This window comes from Coregonus clupeaformis, chromosome 20 (assembly GCF_020615455.1).
Source record: "Coregonus clupeaformis isolate EN_2021a chromosome 20, ASM2061545v1, whole genome shotgun sequence".
Lineage (NCBI taxonomy): Eukaryota > Metazoa > Chordata > Actinopteri > Salmoniformes > Salmonidae > Coregonus > Coregonus clupeaformis.
In genome coordinates this window covers 39,740,111-39,762,312 of record NC_059211.1, presented here as the reverse complement: position 1 = coordinate 39,762,312, position 22,202 = coordinate 39,740,111, and the positions used below count along the sequence as shown (strand labels likewise).

The window sequence follows — 22,202 nt, the reverse complement described above, 5'->3', positions numbered from 1 at the left end:
AGATCACCTCTTTATGCTTGATCTGCTGAGCTTATTATGGTAGGGTTCTTAAGCAGGGGATTTTCAAAGGATTTGTTAAATGGATATCTTGGCCACGTGTGAAATTTGTTCTTAACACCTGGAAGGGTTTAATCACACACAGAAAGCATGGAAATTGGAGGCAAAGTGGCAACCATTTTCTGTCCCCATTTAGGAAAAGTGAGGAAAATGGAATGAGAAAAAAATTTATAGAAGGAAAACATGGGCACTATTGTTAAGCTGTAGGTATGACATAGATATTACAGAGTGTTAAGGTAGCTACCATAGGTTTGTGGCCCAGTGTTGCTGGGATGTATACGGTACATTTCCACCCCAGAGAGATTTAGCTTTGGGAGATACCTCACTAAACTCCTCTCAGCATAGGCCTGTTTGAGTTAGATTGTCATAAGGATTAAAGGACACAATCTGATCTCATCCTCTGTGCACAGACTCATTCACTTCATCTCCCTCACACTGTGCAGCACAACAATGTTACCAAATCCTACTTTGCTCCAGCCAGCTATCATCGCTCCAGCCAGACCTCGCCCCTCCTGGATTCTGAAAAAAATGTTCAGATTAGAGCCAAAGCCTTGGTTTTTATTTGCCTGTCTGCAGTCTAAATATTTGTCTGGTGTGTCAGCGATGGCAAAGGGTTGCAGCGAGGTCCGTGTGCAGTTTTTCTTAGCCTCCCCATTGTAAAAACCACACAGTAGTTTTATAGCCTCATTAACAATACAGTATACAATCAATGCCAGAGGTTTTCATTTCATTCCTCTGTTTATCTGTTTGCCTAATTATTCCAGGGCGCAGACTGCTTGCTATGCATTTGTTTGGATGCATATAATTTGTACGCCTCTGTCAATAGATGCGATTTGTTTAGAAATATGGCTTTGTTGCAAAGGTTGAAGTGAGAGTGGTACTAATAATGAATGTGTTTGGCTATATACAAAAAATAAATGACTGCAAATATTACCATTGTGCACACAAGGACATCTCATCTGCCGTGTCTGGGATGGTTTAAAACTATCAGAGCCCTGCAAAACTCCTCCAACCCAGAGCATTTAATTTACATTTAGTATGGGATACACAGTATAAAGCTCTGTTCCAACCCTGTATTCTTGTATATTCACACACACATAAGTGTACTTAGGTCTACAGGAGGACCAATAAACAGACAGATCTGCTTGTCCAACCTAAGTGCTTCTTTCAACATGCCCACAGCTACAGTGTATTTTTAGAACTGCTGTATAAAAATGTCCAACCTTAGGGTGTGCTTAATGTCTTGGGGTTGTGGGTTGTTAGGATCACTTCATCTCCCCATGGTGTCAACCTACTTCACCACTGGGCCACTCATTTAAAAGTCACTTACTACATTCAGAGGCGTCATGCCCATAGGGGGCACAGGGACACTTGACTCCTCAGATTTGTCCTGTTTAAAAAATGTATATACATATATATTTTTTTGTATACATTTTTGTTGTTGTTGTTGTTTCGCTGTAATACTACTAGCCACCTAGAAATTTTATGAAGTTGGCTTTAGCTAGCCCAGTTAGGTTCCCAATCTCCAAATCTCATAACTAGCTACCAAGAAGCCATTTCAGGCTATCAATCAAGTTAGAGTAGCTAGCTTGTCAAACTATCTTAGCTGGCATGCCTACTGGCAAGGTTGGTAGACTTTAGAAAAGCAAGCAATAACTAAATGTACTGAATAAAACTCAAATGTCTTTACCCAGATTTTAGCAGAGATACATAGAATTAAGCATAATGATTATGGCTCTGTTTCATTACCAACTCCCAGCCATTCTCACGTACTTTGTGCCCCCTCAGATTTTTTTTTTTCTTGGGGGGCATGACGCCCCTGACTACATGGTTACTACACTACACTTTAAAGTCTCCACTCCGGATGCTGATGTCTCTACGTTTTGGTCTGATCTCTGAATGATGTGCCTGTTCTGCTGCTGTCTCTGTGTCTGTGACTCTGTGTCATTGACTCTATGTGTGGCGGACCCGGTACAGTAATATTGAGGACAAGCGTCCCATTGTGGGAGGACATAAACCTGCTTTGTGTTGCACTGGGAGATCTGGCGCTGTGTTCATGTGCTGGTCTAAATGAATGGCTGATCTGAATCCGCCTGTCACTGGCTCCCCTGGGAGAGAGAGAGCCAGTCGCCTCTAGTTGCAAACCAACCTTCCATTCCTCATTAAGACTTGTTTTCTATAGACAGGTTGGTTGTTTAGCAACAAAACCGATGCGTGCGCAACTATGGGGCAATACAGAAAGGGTTGGCTTAGATCGTGGACAACATGTAAACTATATTTCGTCTCCAATGTTTATTGAAAACATAAATACATTTGCACAATGAGCACTTGTTGTCTCTCAATTACATTGTTACAGTTGTTGGTTAGCTAGCGAATTTTAGCCATATTAGCATAGACGTGACATCAGTCAAAACACCTCAAAACAAGACATGGTATCAAGAACAAGATACAACTAGCTGAAACGAGCCTCCTAAGATTCCCCACATGGCAGCTTCTTTTCATTATTGCTAGCTACAGTGGGGAAAAAAAGTATTTAGTCAGCCACCAATTGTGCAAGTTCTCCCACTTAAAAAGATGAGAGAGGCCTGTAATTTTCATCATAGGTACACGTCAACTATGACAGACAAAATTAGAAAAAAAAAATCCTGAAAATCACATTGTAGGATTTTTTATGAATTTATTTGAAAATTATGGTGGAAAATAAGTATTTGGTCAATAACAAAAGTTTCTCAATACTTTGTTATATACCATTTGTTGGCAATGACACAGGTCAAACGTTTTCTGTAAGTCTTCACAAGGTTTTCACACACTGTTGCTGGTATTTTGGCCCATTCCTCCATGCAGATCTCCTCTAGAGCAGAGATGTTTTGGGGCTGTCGCTGGGCAACACAGACTTTCAACTCCCTCCAAAGATTTTCTATGGGGTTGAGATCTGGAGACTGGCTAGGCCACTCCAGATCCTTGAAATGCTTCTTACGAAGCCACTCCTTCGTTGCCCGGGCGGTGTGTTTGAGATCATTGTCATGCTGAAAGACCAGCCACGTTTCATCTTCAATGCCCTTGCTGATGGAAGGAGGTTTTCACTCAAAATCTCACGATACATGGCCCCATTCATTCTTTCCTTTACATGGATCAGTCGTCCTGGTCCCTTTGCAGAAAAACAGCCCCAAAGCATGATGTTTCCACCCCCATGCTTCACAGTAGGTACGGTGTTCTTTGGATGCAACTCAGCATTCTTTGTCCTCCAAACACGACGAGTTGAGTTTTTACCAAAACGTTCTATTTTGGTTTCATCTGACCATATGACATTCTCCCAATCCTCTTCTGGATCATCCAAATGCACTCTAGCAAACTTCAGACGGGACATGTACTGGTTTAAGCAGGGGGACACGTCTGGCACTGCAGGATTTGAGTCCCTGGCGGCGTAGTGTGTTACTGATGGTAGGCTTTGTTACTTTGGCCCCAGCTCTCTGCAGGTCATTCACTAGGTCCCCCCGTGTGGTTCTGGGATTTTTGCTCACCGTTCTTGTGATCATTTTGACCCCACGGGGTGAGATCTTGCGTGGAGCCCCAGATCGAGGGAGATTATCAGTGGTCTTGTATGTCTTCCATTTCCTAATAATTACTCCCACAGTTGATTTCTTCAAACCAAGCTGCTTACCTATTGCAGATTCAGTCTTCCCAGCCTGGTGCAGGTCTACAATTTTGTTTCTGGTGTCCTTTGACAGCTCTTTGGTCTTGGCCATAGTGGAGTTTGGAGTGTGACTGTTTGAGGTTGTGGACAGGTGTCTTTTATACTGATAACAAGTTCAAACAGGTGCCATTAATACAGGTAACGAGTGGAGGACAGAGGAGCCTCTTAAAGAAGAAGTTACAGGTCTGTGAGAGCCAGAAATCTTGCTTGTTTGTAGGTGACCAAATACTTATTTTCCACCATAATTTGCAAATAAATTCATAAAAAATCCTACAATGTGATTTTCAGGATTTTTTTCCTTCTCATTTTGTCTGTCATAGTTGACGTGTACCTATGATGAAAATTACAGGCCTCTCTCATCTTTTTAAGTGGGAGGACTTGCACAATTGGTGGCTGACTAAATACTTTTTTCCCCCACTGTATCTGACCATCCAGAATCACAACAACACACGGACTTCTGCCGCAACGTTTTCGTGACGTCAGCTATCCCGTCTATAGAGGATGATCCAAATATAGCTTTCAAATATTTATATGTACTGTACTGTATGCAAGGTTGAAAGGTTTCTCTCCTAAGATTTGGAAGTAGCCAGTTAATGTGCAAGGAGAAGCGAGTCAACATGTCGCATTACCTCAAGGCTCGGTTTGCAACTTTTTTATGTTATTGATCTGAGCATATTTCCCTAATTAACGTCACTCTCCTTGTTGAGTAAACTTGTTCAAAAGGGTGCTCTAGTCATAAGAATATGGATGCTCTTAGAGAATGTTTTGATATTTTTTCCCATTTCCATGCTAACACTGTCATAACTGAAATTTCTTTATGTCCCCCACCATGTGTCTGCTCCTGCTCTGGCTGCGAAGTGTCTATGACAGGTGTCATCGCATTATAAACAAATAGGATTTCCTTCTCTATGAACATGATCTTCATAATTCTCCCTCCCTGGTCTGGAAGAGGAGGAGGGATCCCTTACTTAACTAATACCCAGTCACTCAGTCAGTCTGCTACTTGCACATGATTGATGAGGTGTCACTAGGCAGACTGTCATTCCCCTGTGCTCTGCTTGATAGCAACACAGTCAGAATGGAACAGCCAATAAAGCCCTGCTCTGTTCATATTTCTTCTCTCCACCTCAGTACTAATTAATTTTTATTTCTTTCCTGCAGGATATAGACCCACGCCTCGACTGGGGTTGATTTATCTGTGGAAGACCTGCTGCAAATGGCTGCCCTGCCTGCGTCGCCAGGATGGAAAACAGGATTGTCAATAGGATGCGGCCTGACGAATAGCGGCAAGTGAAGATGTCGCCTTCGCCAGTGTGAAATCAGTGGGGAGTACTTGCCATGCGAAGAGCCTTTGAAAGTTTTGACAGCCGCACGTTTGGGAGGCCTGATACTTTTCCTTTGATTGTACCCCTTCCTGTGGGCGGACCTAAAGTGGATTGTTGCTGCTAGCGCTGCGGTGCGGTGAGCCCCAGTTGGTGTGTGTGTGTGTCTACTGGTGTGGCAGAGAGAGCATGCCCCTGCAGAGGCCTGGCCGTCTGAGGCTGCACCCTGCCTGGAGGGCCATGCAGCCCCGGCTGGGCGTAGGCCTGGGTCTGGGCCTGGACCTCACCTTCCTGCTGTGGATACTGAGCCTAGCACAGCAGGCCCTGGTCACGGCCTCTCAGAAACTGGACGAAACGGACCCTGTGGTCACCACCGTCTACGGCAAACTGAGGGGCGTCAAGAAGGAGCTCAACAACGAGATCCTGGGACCCGTCATTCAGTTCCTGGGGGTACCTTATGCCGCACCCCCCACGGGCGAGAGGCGCTTCCAGCCCCCGGAGCCGCCCATCTCGTGGCCGGAGGTCCGCAACGCCACTCAGTTTGGCCCGGTCTGCCCCCAGACCATCGTGGAGGGGCGCCTGCCGGACGTCATGCTGCCTGTGTGGTTCACTAACAACCTGGAGATAGTGTCTTCTTACGTACAGGACCAGAGCGAGGACTGCCTTTTCTTAAACATTTATGTCCCCACTGAGGATGGTGAGTTAACAGCAGGACCAACAGGAAAAACAGACCTAAACCAACAACCCCTTTTTAAATATATTCATATTTGTTTTGTGCTGACAAGAGTGTGAAAAGCATGACCTCTGCATGTTTACGTGCATGACACTGCTTTTGTGTGTGTGAGTATGTATGTGTGTGTGCCTCTGTGTGTGTGTGTGTGTGTGTGTGTGTGTGTGTGTGTGTGTGTGTGTGTGTGTGTGTGTGTGTGTGTGTGTGTGTGTGTGTGAATCTGTGTGTGAGTGTCTGTGTGTGTGTGTCTGTCTGTGTGTGAGTGTGCGGCTGTTCATCAGTCTCCTGATCCCTTCCTCACACACATCCTCCTGTCCACCACAGCACGTCCATTCAGGTGAGACTGGTTCCTCCTTTCCCCTCCTCCTACTGCTCCTCCTCCTCCTCCTCACTCCTCACTCCTCACTCCTCACTCCTCACTCCTCACTCCTCACTCCTGACTGACAGCGGCTCATCATCTGTCCATTGTGTGTAGGCACAATTAATAGGGCCCATCAAGGAGGAAGCTCATGTAAATAATGATTATTGATTGATTTACTGATTGATTAATGAACTAAGCCAGTAAGAGCAACCCACTGGGCACAGACGTCAATTCAACATCTATTCCACATTGGTTCAACGTAATTTCATTGAAATGACGTGGAAACAACGTTGATTCAACCAGTGGTGTGCCCAGTGGGCACTCTCTTTGCTACCTCATTCTCTCCTTCCTCAGCAGTCAGATAGTGGTGTTGCATGCTCCAACTGTCCTTAATGGAGCTCCATGTTATTTTTTAGTCTTCTATTCATTTTACAGTAAAAAGAATATCCAAGGAATGTGCCAGGAAACCGGGCAAGAAAATATGTAGACAAGGAGGTATGTATGCACTGGAATAAATAACAGAAAAAACAGAGAAGGGAAGAGTCTCCCAAAAGGGCTGGTTGCATGGGGCCCCAGAGAGAGGCGTCTCCCCTCCCCAGGCAGCGCTCTACCGAGAGGAGAGGAGAGGAGGTGGGGCCCTCTGATTGGCTGCCAGTTCCCAGGTCAGAGAGTATTCTGTAATTGATGACGTGTGTGAGGAGTTAACTGTGGTGAGATGTCAGCCACTCTTAAATTAGATGGGTGCACGGTGAACTTGCAGAGTCTAATCTCAATTAAAGGGATGGTATCGCTGTACCATTGGCTTGCTCTGGCTTTATCGATCATGGCTTCATCAAGATAATGTCCTCTAGGCTCCTTCCCTCCCCACTCCTCCCTGTCTCTCTCTCCTTCCTTCTCTCCCTCTCTTCTGCTGGCTGGTGGAGTGGCAGTGCATTGTGCCTCTCAGTGCCGGTGACAGCGCCCTTGATAAGGCGTGTGGTGTTAATGCAGCCACTCTGGCAGGCAGGAGGCAGGGGGAGCGCTCATTAAACATCCTCCCTCTGCGCCCTCTCTCCTCGTTACTGAGCTACACACACAGGGCAGTCAAACCCTCTCCAACCCTCCTCCCCTCCGTAGATTTGGGTTCTGGCATATCAGGCTCTGACACTGTTATAGCATTGCCAATATATTCCCACATCATCTCAGATATTCCATCCCACTAGCAGTCCTCCAAGTCCCTTAAACATGTATATCCAGAGGTAGTCACACATATAGTATTTTGTAAACATATACAGTAGCTCCGATGTACAGCACCAGTCAAAAGGTTTGGACACACCTACTCATTCAAGGGTTTTTCTTTATTTGTACTATTTTCTACATTATAGTATAATAGTGAAGACATCAAAACTATGAAATAACACGTATGGAATCATGTAGTAACCAAAGAAGTGTTAAATAAATCAAAATATATGTTATATTTGAGATTCTTCAAAGTAGCCACCCTTTGCCTTGATGACAGCTTTGCACACTCTTGGCATTCTCTCAGTCAGCTTCATGAGGTAGTCACCTGGAATTCATTTCAATTAACAGGTGTGTCTTGTTAAAAGTTAATTTGTGGAATTTCTTTCCTTCTTAATGCATTTGAGCCAATCAGTTGTGTTGTGACAAGGTATACAGAAGATAGCCCTATTTGGTAAAATACCAAGTCCATATTATGGCAAGAACAGCTCAAATAAGCAAAGAGAAATGACAGTCCGTCATTACTTTAAGACATGAAGGTCAGTCAATCTGGAAAATTTCAAGAACTTTTAAAGTTTCTTCAAGTGGAGTCACAAAAACGCTATGATGAAACTGACTCTCATGAGGTCCGCCACTGGAAAGGACGAGCCAGAGTTACCTCTGCTGCAGAGGATAAGTTCATTAGACTTACCAGCCTCAGAAATTGCAGCCCAAATAAATACTTCACAGAGTTCAAGTAACAGACACATCTCAACATTAACTGTTCAGAGGAGACTGCGTGAATCAGGCCTTCATGGTCAAATTTCTGCAAAGAAACAACTACTAAAGGACACCAATAATAAGAAGAGACTTGCTTGGGCCAAGAAACACGAGCAATGGACATTAGACCAGTGGAAATCTGTCCTTTGGTCTGATGAGTTCAAATTTGCGATTTTTGGTTCCAACCGCCGTGTCTTTGTGAGACGCAGGTAAACGGATGATCTCTGCATCTGTGGTTCCCACCATGAAGCATGGAGGAGGAGGTGTGATGGTGTGGGGGTGCTTTGCTGGTGACACTGTCACTGATTTATTTAGAATTCAAGGCACACTTAACCAGCATGGCTACCACAGCATTCTGCAGCGATACACCATCCCATCTGGTTTGCTCTTAGTAGGACTATCATTTGTTTTTCAACAGGACAATGACCCAACACACCTTCAGGCTGTGTAAGGGCGATTTGACCAAGAAGGAGAGTGATGGAGTGCTGCATCAGATGACCTAGCCTCCACAATCACCCGAGCTCAACCCAATTGAGATGGTTTGGGATGAGTTGGACTGCAGAGTGACGGAAAAGCAGCCAACAAGTGCTCAGCATATGTGGGAACTCCTTCAAGACTGCTGGAAAATCATTCCAGGTGAAGCTGGTTGTGAGAATGCCAAGAGTGTGCAAAGCTGTCATCAAGTGGCTACTTCGAAGAATCTCAAATATAACATATATTTTGATTTGTTTAACACTTTTTGATTACTACATGATTCCATATCTGTTATTTCATAGTTTTGATGTCTTCACTATTATTCTGCAATGTAGAAAATAGTAAAAAATAAAGTGTAGAAAATAGTAAAAAATAAAGAAAAACCCTTGAATGAGTAGGTGTTTCCAAACTTTTGACTGGTACTGTATATACCCAATTTACCTTTACTAACTAATTATATCATAACTTGTCCCGTCTCTCCCTGTTCCTCTTTGCTTTATCATTTTACCTCCTTTCCTGCCAGTCAGAGCCACCATGTTGACCCCCCCCCCCACACACACACACACACTTAACACGGAAATTAGAGTATGACAGATGTCACATAACTCTGCCCCTGCTGAGTGAAGGCCAATTAAGTGGCTGATCACACCTTTTAATTTTCTTTCTCTTCAATGTTCACTTTTTGATGGCAAAACTGCAACAACTATGTTACTGTGTTTTGCTACAGTGTCTATTTCCAAGTGTTCTTATTGTCTACAAAATGACACAGCTTCCTCTAAGTTAGGGCTAGAATTTATTGATTGCAGTGCTACATGGGTAAAGCAGTGTGATGGGATGGGATGATGTTTTAGACTCCACAAGCTGCAACACACTGGTATGTCTGATTCATTTTTTGACACTGATCACACAGCATATTGCCACTGCAATTATCTACTCACCCTATATCTCAGGTCACTGTGGAAGCACACAAAATCATGACAATGAGGAGAGCTCAGTGACATCAGTAATGCAGTAAAGAGTCATATTTTGTGCCTCTCTTTTATATGTTTATTAGTAGGCTATTTTTCATCATTCCAGCATTGTTAATAGGATTTCACCTTTACAGATTATCATTTCTCAGTCACATTGATTGTTTCAGGGGAGAGCTAATTCATCTTCTATATCCTCTGTAATACTGCAGAGCTTTTCAGTTATGGTTAGTATTCATTCAATGTTTTGTTCCTCTTTGGGCATATGTAGAAGAGAGGCACATTTTAAGTTGAGTGTTTGGTGGTAATGCAGGTTGAACTGTGATAGTGTGGTCCTTCTACATCAGGGGTTCTCAAACTTTTTAACTCGGGCCCCCCTTCCAGCATTGGGGAACATCCTGCGCCCCCCCTGCGCGTGCATGCACCACGTCTATTTCTATGGGCACAAGCACTGTCCATGACACAAACTGTTCACACCCCTCTTGTTGGTGGAGAGAATTTTGCAGGTTTAAAGCTTATTTCCTGCAATTCTACACATTTTGCCATGGGGTGCAAATAAAATGTTGCCGTTTTAAAGCAAAATCTATGGGCAAAAAAAACAACGAAATAAAAAATGTTAGCTGACATGGGCTAGTTGATCTGGACATTTCTGACAAGTTCTAAACATGAAAAGAGGAACTGATGATGCACTACCCAATTTCGAAATTGCACCATGTGCATTCTACTATTACAACTTTCAATAGGAAGTGTAAAGCCGGACTGAGTTCCTTTAAATAAATAAAAAATATATATACTTCCCGTAATACTTCCAGTAAGATGTTAGTTACGTTGTTCTCTGAATTTGCGTCGACATTGAGGGTACTACAGAGCTGATTTAGAATAGATCTGTGTGGTTGGGGAAAGTTGGATGAAGCTTAAATAAAGCTCTTTCTGCCAGCTCTATAATCAATTTGGGAATGGTTTCTATGAGCTGCTCTTCAGTTGTTACAGCAACACACATCAGTCCTTGGAAAGAATATTTTATAGTAGTTCTGCAGTACTCCAAATAACTGCAACCCAGTGTAGTTAGTGTTATGATGATGTAAGTTTTACACATTGAGTGGTACATAGTTGCCCTTAGTACTATTTGGCTACACTATTTGCCCCCCCCCCCTCCCCCCCTTTCCATTTACGAGGTCTCGTCCCAGTTTTGTAATGGTTGAAGGGGGCTCCTGGGGGAGGTGCAGGGCCTCAGGAATATATTTTTACAGCTCCAATAAGTTTCCAGCCTTCTCCCCACTGTCTCCCCGGAGAGAAGCTGTCTGTAAAACCTGGGCTAAAGTTTTAGTTTTAAAGGTGTGCTGTAGCTTTGTTTATGTGGGCTGAAGCACTGTGGGTGGGTGGGTTGAATTGGAATTGAATTGGTCATTTAGCAGACGCTCTTATCCAGAGCGACTTACAGGAGCAATTAGGGTTAAGTGCCTTGCTCAAGGGCACATCGACAGATTTTTCACCTAGTCGGCTTGGGGATTAGAACCAGCGACCTTTCGGTTACTGGTACAATGCTCTTAACCACTAAGCTACCTGCCGCCCTTGTGAATGTGTATATGATTGTATGTTACCATGTGTTTCAGTCTTTCTCTGGAAAAGAGGTCGAAAGAGGCAGACCTGTGTGTTTGTGCAGGCAAACGTGGGTGTGAATTTGTAGACTTTTCTGTACACATACAAACTGCCTTGCTCTCTCTCAGGAAATTATTCCAGTGGTGATTGTGAACATCACCTGTAGTTTGTGCTAAGTGTATTCAATTTGAGCAGAAGTGTACAATGGTGGGCTCAGCATTTAGAAATCCAGCGTGTGGAATAAAAATCAATCCGTGAGTGAAGTCATTAGAGCTTGGTAGAGTCGGGAAAGGCCCTATATGTTATTCATGGTGGATTGGATTCTCTTGGCGGATTGTGCATGCACATACAGAGGGTTTTAACTGCTGTGGTGTGTAGTAAGTATGTGTGAGTCGTGGGACTGCTCTGTAGACTTAACGAGGTGCCTCCAGACAATCTTTGTGGGAAATCTAATCTGTTAATTTTCAATTGATCGATGTTGATTCCACTACTGAGAGTCACTAGCCACACTTCAAGTGTATTTTCAATCTGAAAAAGTAATATCTCACCTGGATTTGAAAGCTCCGTGCTCTCATGCTGAGTTTCCATCATCTGAGGTATGAAAATGTTGATTGGAAAAGCCTCCCCTGGTCTTTTATGCTGTAGCAGGAAGAATGATGGCTGAACATTTACTATTGTTGTCATACTGAGAGGTTTCTATGAAGATACAAATGGTATTCCAAGGTTCCAATGTTGATAGCTTCAGTTAAATATTAATGACGACTGTATTATGATAAATATATGAGTATCTTATTTTTTTCTCTTTAATAAAGGGCATTAAACTGAAGTAAACAGGCCAGGCATGGCACTCATTATAGAGCTCCTAGTAGTATCATTTCTCAGAAATGATATTTTGATGCAGTGTGAAATACATTGCAAGCTCTCATGCACATTTAAAATATGCTGTTGAAACAACATAGATATTGCTGCCGAGAAGTAACAGCTTTTTACCATAGTTTCAATTTCATATTCGCAGATATTCTTTATGGGCCTTTCCAAAATGTCCTTACACTATGTAATGCAATGAGTAGAGAGGGAAATGTTCCCACATTTAGAGTTTGTTTTCTTTCTAACAATCAGTGTCAATACCATATACTATAGCCCTAGTGTTGATGCACAGACATACAAGCACTGTACAGTATGCACATCTTTCACTTTTACGCGTGCTAACATATGTTCAGCGCAGTAGGCTTTGATTCTATCACTTAATTTTTTGTGATCTCATGGCCTATTCCTCGGAATTCAGAGCAGGGATGAATAGTGGCTCTTTAAAGAAAACACAGGCCCGGATGTGCAATACTGCAGTGAAGGAGAGAGAGAAAGAGAAGAAGAGGGATAGAAAGAGGGAGAGAACGAGAGAGAGAGCGCCAGTGGGTGATATAATGTTTGGACCGACTTGGTCGGTGGCAGCTGTGATAAATTCTGAAACGCCAATTCACTGGGCCCATTTTAAAGGGCCAGGCCACACTTTAGTGCAGAGTTGCCGTGTGCCTCATTTGAACTACAGTGGGAAGCTGTTAAACATCATCTTCCTTGATTTACAATCCACTAATTGCCCAAGGACATGTTCGCTATGTGTCAGAAGACAGTGAAGTATAGCTCAAACAGAATGGTATTGCCATTGGCAACCTGTGATGAAACGTGATGGTACAGGAACCTTGATTTCAGGATGATGCAGGATTGGAAAGTGGCTTGTTTGTTGATTCTGTGATGAGTAAAACCCCATAGGTTTAATATAAGCCTCATATATTGAAAACCTGGGACCATATACTCAGGATACCTTGTTTTTTCTTTTTTGACTATAGTCCAAAAGTTTGTCAATATATAGTACATTAACCAATTGCCATTGATAGTTGTACATCAGTTTGAACCCATTTAATAATTGTCAGGATGGGCATTTACATAACAAGACCACAGCATCAGGCTTATTTCTGGTTACCAACTGCACACCCATTCTTGTGATCAGGAAGTATGACATTTGGTTTTAGCCGACTGCCAAGTCACTTTAATTACGGTTTATGCTAAATTAGGGAGCGTCGGATGAAACAGATTCCGTGCTGCACTTGGCCCCGTTCCCGGCTGAGCACAGTGCATTTTCTCAGTAAGTGACAACTATTGAACCTAAAGAAGAGGGGGGAAAAGAGAGAGAAAGATAGCGGGTTGGAGTGACAAGCTGTTGCAGATGGCCACTGTGCAGGGGAATGTAAGTAAATGCAGGTTTCACCTTGACTTGATAATGGGAACAGAGCACCTGACCCAGAGTGTGTTAATCACTGGGTTTAAGTTTACCTCCCAGCTGCTGCCTCTCCTACAGTCTGCCTGTTTACTGTAGAAAGGTCATTGGCACACTTTCATTCCCATGTAGAGACTCATTTTTAATACTTATGGCCCCCGTAACAAATATGTTTAAATGACAGAGAGGTTAGTGCTGGAATAAGAAGTAATAAACTGTAATTTGCACATACAGTAGTCAATAAATCATTTAGCCAGGAGCCACGTTCTACTGAGGTGCTCCATACCAGAGGGTGTCATTAATAAATGTTTAACCCCAGCAGTTGTCGAGGCGGCTTTGAGATGCATATTAAAGAGAAATCGATGGGGATTTGAAATCATGAAGTACCTTCACCCTGTGTCTACTTGTTTTAATGTTTAATTTAAAACAAAAATCAGGAGTGGTTGAGAATGGTACATGGGGGACTTGAATACTTCGGGGACCAAGACACAAAATACCCAAGTCTCCCATGCTCCCACTCTCCACCAAACATTTCATTATTGGAGTTAAAGCCAGTAATTAGTTTCACCAATCCAGGGAAGTGTGCCTAATTGGAATTTAAGGCTTCTGCCAGTCAAAGGGACAGCAGATGCTCCCCTGCCCCGCCATCTCTTACACACTCATATACAGTACACACACATATACACCCCCCCCATACACACACATACATACACTCTCTCTCACAGACACACACACACACACACACTCCCTGAAGTATCCAGATACAGTCCACCAAAGCAAAATCGATGGGCCTCTTTGTGTCTGCACAAAGGCTGCAATAGACACCTCAGTGCCTCTAATTAGACGAGAGCCGTCAATAACTCATCACTTCTGTCATTAAGCATATTGGCAACCAGGAAATGGGCCGCAGTCAGGTTTTTTTCACTGGTTCAGTGGCTCGCCACATCGTCCGTCCCCCATCTGTGACAGTGCACATCGTCGTTATAGCAGGGGTCATTTAATCACAGAGTTCATAATGTGTGCACGCAGCTGGAAAAGTAACATGTATTCTGGTGGGTGGCCTCCACTCATCTTGCAGCCAGGCGACGCTCTGGTCTGGCAGGTAAAGGCAAAGGTGATGATTAATGGAGGGGTGGAGTACATTAAGTGACGATCAGAAAACAGTCAGACTGGGAGAAATCAGCCTTGAGGTCCGGCCGTGCCGAGCAGGTTCCACAAGCAGTTGAAACTATGAGGAGTTCACCTTGAATATTAATGGCCGGGCAGAGCCATCAATCCCTGTGGCAGCCAGGCAGAGGGAGAGAGGGAGAGAGGGAGGTAGGGGAGCTTCAGTATCAGACCGCTGTGATTATTCTGTGTCAACTGTGCAGTCTGCTTACAGCAGAGTTGTATGTGGACATGATAGACAATTCAAAGCAAAATATTTTCAATCCAACTGCACCTACACTCTTAGAAAAAAAGGTGCTATCTAGAACATAAAAGGGTTCTTCGGCTGTCCCCATAGGAGAACCCTTTGAAGAACCCTTTTTGGTTCCAGGTAGAACCCTTTTGGTTCCAGGTATAACCCTATTGGGTTCCATGTAGAACCCTTTCCCCAGAGGGTTCTACATGGAACCCAAAATAGTTCTGCCTGGAACCAAAAAGGGTTCTACCTGGAACCAAAAAGGTTTCTCCTATGGGGATAGCCGAAGAACCCATTTGGAACCCTTTTTTCTAATAGTGTAGACAAGAAATATCAAGATGTCCTATAAGTAAACTAAAGTAAATCCTGGACAGACGATTTGTATCTATATATTTTCATTAGAGATATTCAATGAGGACACTATACAGGTCAAATCCCCTCCATACTCAGTTTTAAAATTGAAGAACAACAATGGTGGCATAATCCTACATTAGATATACCTTTCTGCCTTCCAGCCTATTATGTATGTCGATAAAGGATCCCAAAAGATTCCCCCATGACGAAAGCAGGGATTTGAAGTCACCAGAGAGAGTTCTTGATAGATTGGAGCTGCTGGACCCACTGGCTAAGAAACAGTATCTCCATTAATATTCATTCAACAAGTAGACATTTTTGTGAAAAAGGGGCAGAGGGGAAAAAAATTAAATGTGTATTGTTTTACGGAGTTTGGCAACTCAAAATAACCAATAATTAGTACACTACAATGCATTAAACCAAAACAACTACATATCTATTCAGACAAAACAATCAAACGGAATCTTATTCGTATATGTTTAATTCCCACAGTCTGCAGAGTGGAGACTTGTTTGAGCTGAGTATACTCCCCTGAGGTTTTGAAGGATGTCAGTGCAGAGTTAAAAGCAGACATCAGAGTCCGGCTGCGCCAATCACATGCCTCACTTTGAGTCAGTAGTCGATTCTATATAGATGGAGCACCATTTCAAGTATGAGTTACACTCCTTTTTGTGTGTGACTAACTTTGGATCATCCCACTCAAACCACACCCCGAGCTAGGATGTGATGCTTTGTTGTCTATTTTATGTTTGTGGGTGTTCGGCGGAGCTGAGTGTATCAGTGTCTCTGTGTAAGAGATCTAAGCCCAAAGAAGATAATGTTAGACATCAATAATTCCATAAAGCAGAATTTCATAGCATGTTGAGTCAGAGGATAGCATCATAAAAAGACAGCTCATTGGGAATGCGTTCCAGCATCCTTTTGTGCTGTCACTTTGTGACAAGAAGGGCTCTATTCAATCCGTAGCACTGAAGTTCCGCTTTATAGCACGATTGACAATTAAAGGCAATGTCTCAAGCGGAAATTACCTTTAAATTTTATCTTCCACGATACTTCGGCGAAACGGATTGAATCCAGCCCGAAGAATATGACAGTATATAGCATCATCTACTGTAGTTACATTATTGTCATATGATTTAGGAATTTTTCTGTTGACCCCATCAGTGTTAGTAAATCATACATTTGTATGCTCTTGCATGTGGTATACAGATGTAGGATATTCATTTGACCACTCTTTTGTTGCTGAGAATGTTCCTGCATTGCAGGAAATGCAGATGAGCTTTGTGATTTACATACATTTACTGAAAACCCACAGTAACACGGTTATATTAACAGTATTGCACTTTTCATGTAGCCTATTTTTGGCCAGATAAAAGCCTAACCACCGATCAAGCAACATTATGGACTAAACGTTCAAATCCTGTTGCTGCAGGATTATTTTGCTGTGAAATTAAGGTAAAATTAAGATCCTACACCTGCATCTGTACTATATGCTGCTTTCTGACACCCTCTAGCTACAGTAATTTTAGCATAACCTTTAAAACAGCTGGATCTTCTCTATGAATTCTGCTTGAATAATCTGTCTGTCTTTTGCAGGCAGCATAGGACCCAGGCACTGCAGGCATGCCATCAGGGTTCATTTTGTGGGATCTCTAAATTCAGTTCTACTCAGTGTCACAGTGAAGAATTCCAATAGTATTGGACAGGCAATGGTCAGGGTCACGTTTGCAATCTCCCTCCAGCGCTACTCCATAAAGAGCGCAATCGGAAGCCTTAGCACTCAGACCAAAGGTCAAAACAGACCAGAACCACAGAGAAAAACCGCAACAACATTCAGAATACAGAAACATTACATTCTTGTAGGGGCCAAATCATTTTTGTTGAAGATTGTAACAAATGTAAGGAGCATATTTCAGGAGGATTTATGACTTGGTGATATAAAACGGCACGCTATACTCGAATAGCCAGCAGCGATTTAGCCTCTAAAGCTGTCAGGACTCCAACTGTTGGTCCTTATTAACCAGTGTAGTGGCATTTAGGAAGCCACATGACAAGCATGGCTAATTCTCTACCTCCTTCCTCGTAAAAGAAGAAGAGAAGAAAAATCAGGCTGAAAATCAGGTTAGCCTCTCGAGACGGCAGAGCAGTCCACAGATTTGAAATATCATGATTGTTACACACACTGGTCTTTCGCTGGTCCCTGACGTTTGAATAATCGCAGGAAGTCAGCCTGGCTTTGGCTCTTAATGTGCTTGATGGCAGTCCACTGTGACTTGGCCCTCTTTGTTCCGCTGTTTAAATATTCTATCTAGCTGCTGACACAGAGGCCTGTGTTTAATTGTATTCAGGGCTCTTTGTTTGGGATTTTGGAGCGCCATTATGCCAGGAAGTCGGGTTAATTGGTGTTTCTGCTGATAGGAAGGACCTTTAAACAGCTCAAACTGAGTTTGACATCTCTGGCCACATATTGCTCAATGCCTCTCAAGCCACTGCTATAGCAGTAACATGATGCTAGTTTCACTGAGGCAGCTTGGAGCAACAGTTCCCACTGTACTGTATAACACAGGATATCGGAACAGCGACTTGTCATAATCTGCTCTCGTGACACCTGTCTCAGTGCACTCCGCTCCTGTTGTCTCAATAATGGGAAAGAAGGAAACCTTAACAACTCACAAATTGTGTTTGCCAAACGTTCCCATATATCAAAGGAGATTTGCACCTGGCTGATACCTCGCTTTTTATTTCCAAAGGCATTTCAAAGTTTGTCAGGGAGATAAAAAGTGCTCCAAAGGAATAGGGTTTGAAATGCTGTTTCTTTTAAAATCATTATATGTCTGGTGTTTCTCTTAAGCCCTTAGAATTGATGGTCGCCTGCTTGTCGCCTGCAGTTCTTAGACGATAAAGCAGAGGCTCTCCACATCACAGTGCCCCCCAACCCTCTGATCCTGCTCTCTGATATCTGCCACTGTCATCTTCCTTCAGCCAGTCATCGATAAGGCCTTGTTCTCAGTCCCTTTGACAGAAGCGAATTTGTTTCATGTGGATCATGTGGTTTGTGAGGATGCGTCACCAAAGCCATGGCTGGATCCCTCTGTACTGCAAATGTGCCCCCCTACTTCTGCACTTGGCTGAAAGGGACCCTTTTTGATGCCTAATGATGATTTGACAGACAGGCAGTGGCCTTTTAGTGTTTAGGGGAAATATGTTTTTGACACAATAAAAGGAGGGCCGATCAATCACTGTGGTCTCTCTAATTATCCCAGGGGAGAAGAGAAGCTGGTGATTAATGGGAGCAGGGACCAATGGGGTGTCAGATAGAATGCTCCCTCCCTCACCCCCCTCAGCTCTGGGCCATGCCTGCTGTTTAGCATAGAAACGCACCTGCTGTGAGGGTCCCTCTTAAAGCAGAGACAGAGCACTAACTGCCCAAGGGTTGGTTCAGGCGTCTAATGGTCAAGTTAAAAGGAAAATTCCTCCCAAAAACTATATTTTGGTATTTGTTTAATTAGTCTATTGTTGACATAGTCCCAAAATGTTTTGCTTGTCAGCAATCAAGTTTTCAAGATATGTAACTTTCAAAATACAGAAATCATCCCCGAATGATACAAAACAAATCATCATATGATGTTTTGAGGTGGATTTTTGCTTTAAGGCTTGCACACATCACAACAAACGTGGATCTAGCGTTCCTCTGCCGATTGTTCAGCGCGCTGTTTTAGGGACACTCACTATAGACGTCTGACTGACATTGGTTAGCAAATTACATTCAGAGGTGCTAAGTACTCTCGGCCAGCAAACGTTACTGCTGTGTCTGAGCCCTTAGATAGAACCTAGCTATAATGATTAATGTGTAGAATTGATTGATAAAAAACGCTGTGTCTGTAACATAGCATAGATTAATTGTAAATGACAGAAGGGCACCAAGCTTTGCAGTTGTCATCTATACAGTCAGTACAGTATATTGTATTAGGACTCCATGAGGCATAGATTCAGCAGATTAAGTTTTTAGACCTGTATTCTGGATTAATATCCCAAAAAACCATACGATGGCAAAGCAGCAGCCTCTAGGGGCAGGCTGAGCTTGCCAGAAAGCCCCTCTGACAGCCCCTTCCTTCCCCTTCTCCTTCTCTTCCCTCCCCTGGGTCGGAGACACACACAGGAGACCATCAGGGAAAGCACTTCCCTTTTGTTGAGAGAAAACAAGCTTGAAGAAATGTGTGAACTCAGGGGCGGCGTCTGACACATCGGGCCAAGCATCGGGCCCTGCAACCTGACCTGCCAGATTGGAGCTTCTGGGGAGGGGAAGCGAAACAGCGATTTCCGCCAATGTTTGGTATTTAAGACTTGGGAGGAGAATAAAAAGAAATTGATGTTGTGATGGATTGTCATTGACTTATGACCTTTTCCCCCTCATTTCAGTGCGGTGAGCCGTTGTCAAATGGCAGAGGGAATTTGCAAAGCCATTACCTTAGTGTCTAAGGTAAATCATATGCCTCTGAGTGGAGATGGCTCCCATAATACCTGCCATTTACTGCCCAAATTATCTATTATATTCCTGCTTCATATTTAGTTTGCTCCAGCCTGGCTCTGAGTCTGAGGGCAGGGAGGGGTGGGAGAATGGGAGAATGGGAGCCTCAGCTTTATTCACACCATGCAGGCCTGGCTTCTATAGTCCTCTTTTTTCTTATTCAGATATTTATTTGTGGATGGCTTTTGATACGCTTTGAGAGACAAGTTCAAATGCATTTTTTTTTTTATATTGCCACAGAGATTTATCAGTTGAGGAGATTTTCACCTTTGGAGATTTCAAATCTGGATAGAATATTAAAATCATCCCCAAAAGGGGCATCAAACTGAGGCAGGCTTCATCATATTGTTTGTGATGGCCTGGTGGAAGCAGCAGCAGCATTCGCAACAGCTGTGGATTCTCAAAAACTGTAATTGTGTGATGAAAGGAGCATAATTGAATTCAAGGTTGTAGGAGGCCACGTTATTAAGCCCTACCCTGCCTGTTTGTAAGGAATTAAAAGACCTAAAATAAACCAATGGAGGGGATATTAATTGAATCAGAAGTTAGACTTTCTGAGCAGGAATTATCTCTTTCTTATGCTAATCTGACGTCATTAGCATGCCTGTGGTAATCTTCCCCCATGCAGACTGACTCACTGTTGCTACCTTCATCTTTCTGTCCATCTGAAAACATGATGCTGTCAGCAAGGGTAAAGCTACAGTACATGGCCTTGTGCTCCATACTAGCTACTGTGTTTTCATAAAAAGAACACAGAATCAATTAGCTATAACGGACATTGAGAACCTAATGTCAGCTTTAATTATAAATACTGAACCATTTTTATTAGTACCCATACCATTGTTTATGTTTTGAGTACCAACAAATTATTTATTCTGTGTGATATACTGTATCTTAGTTCACAGCGTTCCATTTGACAGTAGGTTGCATTTTGCTTCATGGGTTTCCAGGAAGTCCAGACTAGGTGACTGTAATTAACGGTGTTGTGATGCTTGAACACAATATCCCAGTCGCTAGGTCCTTGTTACTAGGTCAAGACACTTTTAATGACTTTGGAATATGAATATATTAAAAGATAATTAGCTGATCTCTGGTGATAATCTCAGTCAAGAGTCAATTAGTAGGTTTTTTTGTTAACGTGACAAAGGTTCCAGAGATAGAGAGGTGACAGTTATTAATTACCTCAGCTTGTCAGGCGTTCTCTATGGAGAAACCCAGACTCAGAGACCAGGGTAAACTGTCTGACATGCCAGCCATAGCCCCAAACAATGGAGAATTTAAAATATTTGACATACTGTACAGGCTGACTGAACACCCTCTCTCCTATTCTATTCTGAGAGCCATTTGTTTCTTTCACTGGGCTTATCTATGCCTTCTCCTGTCCTGCCATACTTAGTTGGACTGTGCCTAGGTGTGGGTAATGAGGATCCTCAGACCTCATTGCCCTTCATTATGACGCGTCCTGCTGGGACTATTTCTCTGTAAGGAATGTCACCCTCAATGTGTTATCCATTGGCGCATCCGTGGAAAAGAGCCCTTACTCTATCTCTATGAGGGTTTTAGTGATCAGGTCCTCATAGGCTTTAGAGTAGAACCATTACACCCATTCACCCATGTACTGTATAGAGTTATTTTAATGGAATTGCTCTAATTCAAGCTTGATTGTAATTTCTTGTGAAGGATAAAGGGTGCCCCTATATGCAAAATATGTTGAAAAGACTTTGAAAAGACATTGAACATAAATATATTTTTAAAGGGCTTGATATTTGCCTTCATGTCTAATCCCCTCTACTCATAGCATGTTCACACATTATATGCACTATAATTATATGCACATCATATGCCCTATATGCCCTGTGTGCTGAATATTACTGTCAAAGTGAAGAAGAATCTGTCCTGCAGCAGCCTCGTTATAAACCATCCTGTTACATTCTGTTTCGCTACATGCAGGTTGGTTTGTACGAGGCTACTGCAAGACCCTCACCAACACACACGGACCCAGATGAGGGAGGTGAAATTGGATTTGAGCAGAGAAAGAGGGGCGCGAAGAACTCCAGATATTTATTTTGATATAGGTGGTATTTATTTACGGTGCAGGTCGTGGAGATAACTGGATCCAGAGTTATTTTGACAAAAATGTAGGCTACAAAATGACAAAAAATACTTGAGAACATTTCAAGAGAAAAGCTGACAAATTAAACTTGGTTAAAAGTTTGGTTTAAGGCAATACATAAGCGTTAACGTTTCTAATAATACTGAACAAAAATATAAACGCAACATGTAAAGTGTTGGTCCCATGTGTCATGAGCTGAAATAAAAGATCCCAGAAATGTTCTATATACGCACAAAAATCTTATTTCTCTAAATTTCTTTGCACAAATTTGTTTAAATCCTTGTTAGTGAGCATTTCTCCTTTGTCAAGATAATCCATCCACCTGACAGGTGTGTCATATCAAGAAGCTGG

The 22,202-nt window shown here is 42.8% G+C and overlaps 1 protein-coding gene across 4 annotated transcripts in view; it reads left to right on the top strand.

Annotated features, from left to right (window-relative positions):
- nlgn1 (neuroligin 1) overlaps positions 1–22,202 on the top strand; it is a 280,512-nt gene that overhangs the window by 6,577 nt on the left and 251,733 nt on the right. For 2 of the 4 annotated variants that reach the window (XM_041839271.1, XM_041839273.1), the window contains 2 exons: positions 4,913–5,770; positions 6,600–6,659. In XM_041839271.1, the coding sequence (XP_041695205.1) occupies positions 5,263–5,770; positions 6,600–6,659 (568 nt within the window). In that variant the 5' untranslated portion in view covers positions 4,913–5,262. The remainder of the gene's footprint in view (positions 1–4,912; positions 5,771–6,599; positions 6,660–22,202) is intronic. The other 2 variants (XM_041839275.1, XM_041839274.1) reach the window with 1 other exon arrangement.